This window comes from Cryptococcus neoformans, chromosome 6, assembly GCF_000149385.1.
Source record: "Cryptococcus neoformans var. neoformans B-3501A chromosome 6, whole genome shotgun sequence".
Classification (NCBI taxonomy): Eukaryota; Fungi; Basidiomycota; class Tremellomycetes; order Tremellales; family Cryptococcaceae; genus Cryptococcus; species Cryptococcus deneoformans.
The window spans coordinates 1,358,908-1,366,407 of record NC_009182.1 but is presented as its reverse complement, the minus strand read 5'-3'; the positions used below and the strand labels follow the sequence as shown (position 1 = coordinate 1,366,407).

Genomic DNA, 7,500 nt, shown 5'->3' with positions numbered 1-7,500 from the left:
TATCAGTGATAAAGCACTTACAACTATACTTCTGATTCTATTCCACGCCAAACAACTTCCATTACAACCCATACCTTCACCCCCGTCAGCACAGCGTACTTGATTCCCCTAGCTATCGTCGAGATGATTTCAAGCAAAAGCAGAAGGATGTGAAGCGGGATATTAGGAGCTGGTGTGGGTTTAGGAGGTTTTGATCGGTGCTGAGGCTGCTTGAAAAAGAAGGAAAGGAATAACGAAAACCACCCCGTACTGGTGCTTGAAATGGCGCTTGGGACGAACCTCGCAACTGGCACCATTCCTTCCCGGTCTGCTTCTAATCTTGCTTCCACGTTTTTCGCCCATGCCATTCTCCTCCCAGACCCTTTTGACGGTGATCCTGGTGCTTGCAAACAGCCTTTTGAAGATGGACCTTCCTTATCTTTTGGGCTCATTAATGAGTGTGGATCGGTGGGCGACAAGAAGTCGGCGAGGGAGGAGAGAGCAAATGAGACGTCCGAAGGGATAGGAATGGGCGGGGAGAAGGATGCTTCGCTTTCAGTATCGCTTTCGCTTGACAAACCAAGGCCCATGTCTGATGGAAGACATAATACAGCACCATATATCCGTTCTTCTTTCTCATTTCGCGCCAACTTGAAGTCGGCCCCTAATCCCCGTCGCGCTATCATCCCTCTCCGGCAGCGCACCATCCTATCGCCAGTAATATCCTCTTTATCTCCCATGTAGCTGTACGTAGATCTCATGGGAGGTCGGTCTCTTGGTAGAGCGTATGTATTCGTCATTTTCGATTTATTTGAGATGGAGGATGATGATTGTTGAAGGCGAGAGGGAAGCAAAAGTGGGCGCATGCCTTTGATAGTAGAGCATTGAGGAGAGGAGGGGATGTCGACGAGAGTCAGATCGGTATCGGTCGTATCTGGGACGCCGTGTAAGCACTATATCCAAGGAGACTCTCATCATGCTTACCGAGACTCCAGCGATGGCGACCTGAATGCCTCACTTTCTCGTACTTGTCGAGATATAGAATTGCGCTCTGGCTTTTAGCCTCGAGATTATCTGTACCCAGATTATTTCCTCGTGTTTGCCCCTCACATGTATTTCTCTCTCCAGAACAATTTACTTGTCCTTCTAAAAGCGCTTCTGTGACCTCTTTTGGCTGACTGGGAAACGCCGAAAGCTGCATGTTGTACGGCGGAGGCGGAGAGTATGTTGTCGCCTCTTCAATTGAGCGATCTACGAGGTTATTCTGCGAGCGAAGGGGCAGCTCGAGGACCGAGTCATCCATGGTTTGGGTTAAGGTACCGATATTATTTATAACAGACATATGGAGGTGATAAAGAAATTGTCCAGAGGAGGGGGGCAATCACAATATGAGACGACGAAAACAGGAACATGTTTTTCCCATACATTGTTTGTACAAAAGTCAGGGAAATGCTGAAAACAGTCGCGAGGCCAGGCCGGAGCCAAACACTAAACTTATTTACGTATCCGTCAGGTAACCTGACCTGACGCTTGTGTCGGTCGGTGGTAGAGAGTCCACCGATTTCGTTACTCTCTTCTTCGTGTTTTTCAATTTTGACATTTAACATTCGACGACATGGCTGACGAGGTCATTGAAGAGTACATGCAGCCTAGGGAGCTCAGTGATGATGAGCTCTGGATGGCGTGGGGCAAGTTTGACAAACTCCCAGCGGATATTCTGTATGATCTCGATGAGTACGTCATCCTTCAATTTGACTTTCAGTGACTATAGCTGATGGTCCCATAGCTACAGCACCCCTACTCATTACAGCAGCATGCGAATTACTTATGATCTTATGTCCCCCGGTGCATCCGCCGACCTTCATAGTCTCCGGTTGGCCAAGGCGTCGATATGGGAAACTGCCGAAAAGTTGATGACACCATTCGACGACCGAGGTATGTCCTTCAGCAGGAGTTATCAAAATACCAAGTTTGGTAATCTTCAAAAGCCACTGGCGAAGAGGCTAGATGAGCTCGAAAATTTGAAAGAAAAGGCAAACAAGTGAGCTCATTTGATACTCAACGCTGATAGCCAAGTTGATTGGACTCACAGGAAGTATCGCGATGGTGATTTTCAAGAAGCGCTTAAAGGGTATACCACGGCCTGGAAGGAAGTTCTCCCACATCACGTTGAAGCTCTACCAGAATGCGACCCCAACCGGCCGAGGCTTGGATATCTGTATGTCTCTTGATTCATTGGCAGAGCTGACCAAACACAGCGAGGCTGTCGTCTTTGCAAACATGTCCGCTACTTGCATCACCCTCAGCAAGGCCATTTCGAAGAAAGATGGGGAAAGAAAGTTTACAAGGATGGCTCTGAGGTGTGCTTGGGTGACTTTTGAGCTACGCGAGTTTGCAGCGGCGACCACGGTGCGAAATGCTTGTAATTTAGGCGCATACTTCTGTGTTGCTAGTGCTGATGTTCGTATCAGTGCTTCGCGCAAATGAAACTCTCAGAAAGCTCCACGGCTCAAATCAGAAGCTGGCTCCGCAATATCAGCAGATGTCACAGTACTATACCCAGCAATGCAAAGCTCTCGAAAATATATCCAAGGATACCCTTTTCAAAGATCTCGATGCAGAGCTCAAGATTGCACCTCCGTCTCTCGCGGTTTTACAAACATTCGGCCCTAGGGCTTGGGCGCAGGACTGGATTCAAGCTTTACCCCGTACATTATGTTTTTTCCTTCGTCACGTCAAACTTGCTAACGTTATACAGCTATCCTTCGTCCGCCTCCTGTTGAAACGATGGAACAACGGAAGAAACCTCGAGACCTCACACCGTATGAGCTTTGGGCGGGATGGGGAGACCTTCCGATCGGAGAATGGCACAAGGGCCTTGAAAGGTACGTACACCTTGTCCGAACGTCACTGACTGTATCCCTAGCTTTGAGATGGATACACTGCACCCCTACCTTCGTGTCATGTATGAACTCTCAAGTTCTGGAAGACGCAGGGAGCTCAACAATCTTCGACTTGCCAAATTCGACATTCTCCGGACTATCATGTTGAGCACGATAGGAGATGTGGAGTTTGACCTTTTCATGAAGATGATCAAGGGTAAGCCGGTGGATGAACGGCCTTTGAAAGAAAAGGTGGCGATCGCAGAGCTTAAGAAGGCGAATGCGAATAAGTAGGTCCTGCGACCTGTTTTGAGACTGAAGAAACTAATAAAAACAGGATCTACCGACGAGGAGACATCCTGGAAGCCGCCGCCGAGTACCTCTTTGCGTGGAGCATGATTCTCCCTTATCACACAACCGCCCTCGCCCCTTCAGATCCCATCCGCGCCGATCTCGGCAAGTTGTATGTATCCTCTTTGACGTTGCATGTGCGTTGGCTAAATACTTTTTCCCCTCAGCGAATCAGCATTATGGTGTAATCTTTCGGCAGCCTTCATTGGAATTGGAAAAGAGCCTGGAGATGAAATGGGCTCGGCTGGGTTCAGGGGTCTGGCGTATAGATGTGCGTGGGCAGCATTTGAGGAGAGGGAATATGCCACTGTGAGCACGGTGAAGAATGCTTGCAAGTTACTCTTTTTCGCACTGGTCTATTTTTGCTGATAATTCCGTATAGGCCTTCGTGCAAAGGACAACTTTTACTTGTCTCGGCTTGGCGGGGGTAACGATCTGGAAAAGCAAGTGACCGATGTTCGAACATTTTTTGTCAAGCAGGCTGAACTCTTGAATGATTTACCAAAAGACATGATGTACGCAGACGCGCCAGCGAGTAAGAAACTGCCGATACCGGATAGGGAGACAATGAAGCATTTTGGACCGAATATATGGCCAAGGGAGCAAGATATGGAGGAGCTGCATGAGCCGTTCACCTTTATGTAGACAGAAAGGGGTGAGACGAAGAATGAAGTGGTATGATGGATAACCGGAGCATGTATCATGTGCTTGGATATTTCCCCTCGAATAAAGTGTATGGCGTGACTAAAGTAAAGCAGTAGTATGGCGTTAAAAGTTGTATATTGAGCACAAATATCGCATTTCCCGATAAGTCTAAAATATATATATATATTCACACAAATCTCCCTCATATCCCCTTCTCTTCCACACCCTGATCTAAAACAATCTTTAACCCGTCATCAATATTTCTCCTCCACACATCTTCCCCTCACCTCTGAAGAAGAAGAAAACGAAACGGGAAAAAAAAAAAAAAAAGAGGTTGGGAAAAAGCCCGAATCCAAAATGAAATATAAAAATCTACAGGGAAATCCACGCAAAGCTGAAACGAAAGAATGACAAAAAGAAGAGACGAAAAAGAAGAGAGATTAACACGTATTGCACTGCCGAGCGTTTCTTCTTTTCGGTCGAGGCTGAAAAAAAATGCTTTTGCAAAAAAGGTGATTGGTGGTGAAAGTATACACAGTTGAAGGTCTTTTTTTCCTTTTTCTCCCTCTTTTTGTTTCTCCTTTTGCTCGGATGTGGTTCGATCTTGAATATACAGAGGCCGCCTTTGTGCAAATGCAGTAGCGGCAAAAATAAAAAATAAAATAAAAAATGACAAGGGAAGGGGCGATGGTCGATGGGTGGGATCTACGATGATATGACGATACGAGCAAGAGTCGCCGGTCTAACTCTTGCGCGACGATCGGATCATAGGCGCTAATGATATCAACGGGGCGGTATGCTTGAAGAATTCATGCTTTTAAAAATCATTTCTCCATCAGCCTCTTTCCATCTTTTTTTGGGTAAAACACACGACGCGCGACTCACCTTTAATATCGCCGCCGCCGTCGGTCTCTTGGCCGGATCAACCTGGAGGGTGACCTTGAAGTAATCCCTAAACACGGTCGAAAGCTTGTCCCAATCCTTGATTTTGGGTGTACCGTTTGTAGCGATGAGGTAGAGCGCCCTCACCGGGTTTTCGGTAAGGTATGGCGGTTCGCCTTCGAGCATTTCTAAAAAAAAAAAAAAATTAGCCCAATCAAGTCCCGACCCAGACGACATACCGATCGCCAAAATACCCAGACTCCAAATATCAACATTCGGCCCATACTCTTTCCGCAACACCACCTCTGGCGCCATCCAATACGGTGTGCCCACCATGGTCGTCCGCTTCGTCGTCGTCGGGTCGGCAATACGCGCGCAGAAACCAAAGTCGGCTATTTCTTATCGTCAGCAGTGAATAAAAATAAGAGATCGAAACAAACTTACTAAGCTTGACATCACCATTCAGGGATAACAAGATGTTATCACTCTTGATATCGCGATGTATCACCCCTTTACTATGTAAATGTCTCAGGCCCTCACAAACCTCTCTGCTCACACTCGCAATCTGCGCTTCACTCATACAATGCGCCGTGACCACATCTGTCAGACTGCCTCCTTCCATGTACTCCATCACCACCCACAGATCGCCTTGCCAGAGGTACGAATCTTTAAAGTTTACAATGTTTGGATGGGCAGATTCGCGCATGACGAGGATTTCGTTGATGATGAGATCCTGTTTCGGCTGTTTTTCGAGGTTCATCTGTTTGATAGCGACCGGCAGAGTTTGACGATCTATCGCGGTGTACACACCGCCCGACGCACTGTTTTCGTGTTAGCCTCGTGTTTTCATCTGCATACCAATCGGACGCACCCCTGACCAATCTTTCTGAAATTCTTGTACACCAAATTCGGGTCTCCGGGCGTACATATCATCCTCAACTGCCTTATCACCTCTTCATTCTCCTTCTTCTCCTTTTCCCTTCTACGGGGAGTCGCCCCTTGCTGCTGTCGCGTCGTCGTTTGGTTTCTCGATAATCCGCCAGAGGAAGAAGCTGAATCTTTTGGTTCTCTCGATGGATCGCGCGATTTATGTCCCGACTGACTTTGCGATTTCGTCAAACCGGTGCCCGTCCCCGCGCCCTGCGCTATCCCCGCACTCGATCCCGGCGACCTCGTCGTATTCGCCCGATCCAACACTTTTGTCTTTGTACCGGACACCGGCGCACGCTGGGAGTACGACCTATCGAGATGCGGCGCGGGCGCGGTCGGCGGAGCGCTCGACGTGGGATGAGGAGGTGGGAGGTGGGGTGAATGCGATAATGCGGAAGAATACGCCTGTGTCACCCTAGGAGCGGCTGCCAGAGGGGCAGGGGTGGTGAGTTCGGCCGGTCGGTGCGAAGCCGGCGCATGTCGTTCCGACTATATCTGTCAGTACTTTTTCCATCTTACGCGAAAAAAAAAACACACGAGCATTCGGTTGAGGGACGGCTTGGTCGGCGGAGCAGGAGCCATTCTCGGACACGTGAAATCGACCACCTGTGTTCCCGCTGCGCCGAGCGCCTCATTACTCGGTTCCCTACTCATCTCTCTACTCCCGACCCCTCCTCCTGGCGTTGTCGGCTGCGACGGCGCGGCAGAGGGTGGAGGAAACGCAGGCGGTTGCGCATTCTTCATCTTTGCCCATACTTCCTCTTCTTCATCTTCGCCTTCGTCTTGATGTTTCAGGTACTGCACGACGGCCATGACGCCGTTCGGGTTTCGTTCCTGCTCGTCTTGGGTGATGCCATTGTCGTCGAGGACTTGCTGCCATTTGGGGGGCATACCGGTGTCTACATATCGCGCTTGTCAGTGCACACAATACCAGAAAAAGAAAGCCGGACGCACACTTTCCGGTTTGGAAATCAAATCCGACATGGGTGACATGCACCGGATCATACGGTTTCGAAATCACTGGCGGCTTGTCCTTGCCTAGTAAATCTACCTCGTTCGTCAGCACTCCATCTCCTCTCCCGGGAAAACGCTTCGGGAAAGAGAGAAAAGAGACGTACCAGAGACGAACCCAAACATGCTCTTTTTATCCTTACTGCTCCTCCCGGTCCCACTCCTGCTTCTCCCGCCCATCGCCGCCGACCCGGGCTCACGTGGCAACTCTTTTTCTCTCGGTTCGACGACACCCATGGGTACACCGACCCCGACGGGGCCGGACATCTTGACGTCCTCCATGCCCTTTTCGATCGCGGCGGTCGCGCTGGGGAAATACGGGTTGCCAGGCGCGGGGCCAACAGGGGCGGCGAATGGCTGGCCCAGCGTCGGCGGGGAGAATACGCCGGGGGATACGCCGGGGGACGGCAGGACGGGCGGCAGCTGGGAGGCGGGTGAGCGGGCAGACGCAGGTTGCGGGCTGGGATCCCTATCGAGCGAGAGGTCGAGCGGCAGCGTGCCTGCGCGGTTAGGCCGCGGTGGGGGGACGCCGTTCGCGGCTAACGGCGGCGTGGACGCAGGGTTGCCGGTCGAGTACCGCGGGTTGATGCTGGGGGACCCCTTGTAGCTCTGGGCGCGGGAGGCGGATGCGGAGGCGAGTGCCGAGTCGCGCGAGGGGGTCATGGCGCCTGGAGGCAGCCTGTACGAGCTCGGGGCGTGGGGCGGGGCGGCGCCGTTGGATGCGGAGGGGATGCGCGGGCTGGCATTGGAGGGGGCGGCGGGGGCCATGCCGAGGGCGAGGTCGGTGTTGGCGGGGTAGTGGGACGAGTTGCGGGACGGG

The 7,500-nt window shown here is 50.9% G+C and overlaps 3 protein-coding genes across 3 annotated transcripts in view; 1 reads left to right on the top strand and 2 right to left on the bottom strand.

The window, feature by feature from the left end:
- The window catches only part of CNBF4590 (hypothetical protein), a gene marked incomplete at both ends in the record, with an annotated part of 960 nt that extends 391 nt beyond the window's left edge, over window positions 1–569 (bottom strand). Inside the window, one exon of the mRNA XM_769477.1 lies at window positions 75–569. Within this exon, the coding sequence (XP_774570.1) occupies window positions 75–569 (495 nt within the window). The remainder of the gene's footprint in view (window positions 1–74) is intronic.
- A 1,025-nt stretch (window positions 570–1,594) lies between these two features.
- Window positions 1,595–3,857, top strand: CNBF4580 (hypothetical protein; the record flags this gene model as incomplete). Its single annotated transcript, XM_769476.1, has 10 exons — window positions 1,595–1,713; window positions 1,766–2,020; window positions 2,072–2,197; window positions 2,238–2,401; window positions 2,451–2,696; window positions 2,738–2,864; window positions 2,906–3,151; window positions 3,199–3,324; window positions 3,380–3,543; window positions 3,595–3,857. The coding sequence occupies 10 exons, from the start codon at window positions 1,595–1,597 to the stop codon at window positions 3,855–3,857; spliced, it is 1,836 nt and encodes a 611-aa protein (XP_774569.1).
- A 742-nt stretch (window positions 3,858–4,599) lies between these two features.
- Window positions 4,600–6,962, bottom strand: CNBF4570 (hypothetical protein; the record flags this gene model as incomplete). Its single annotated transcript, XM_769475.1, has 8 exons — window positions 4,600–4,671; window positions 4,743–4,927; window positions 4,979–5,131; window positions 5,184–5,560; window positions 5,611–6,158; window positions 6,207–6,568; window positions 6,624–6,716; window positions 6,788–6,962. 8 exons carry the CDS (start codon window positions 6,960–6,962, stop codon window positions 4,600–4,602), a joined length of 1,965 nt encoding a protein of 654 aa, XP_774568.1.
- Between the last annotated feature and the right edge of the window lie 538 nt (window positions 6,963–7,500).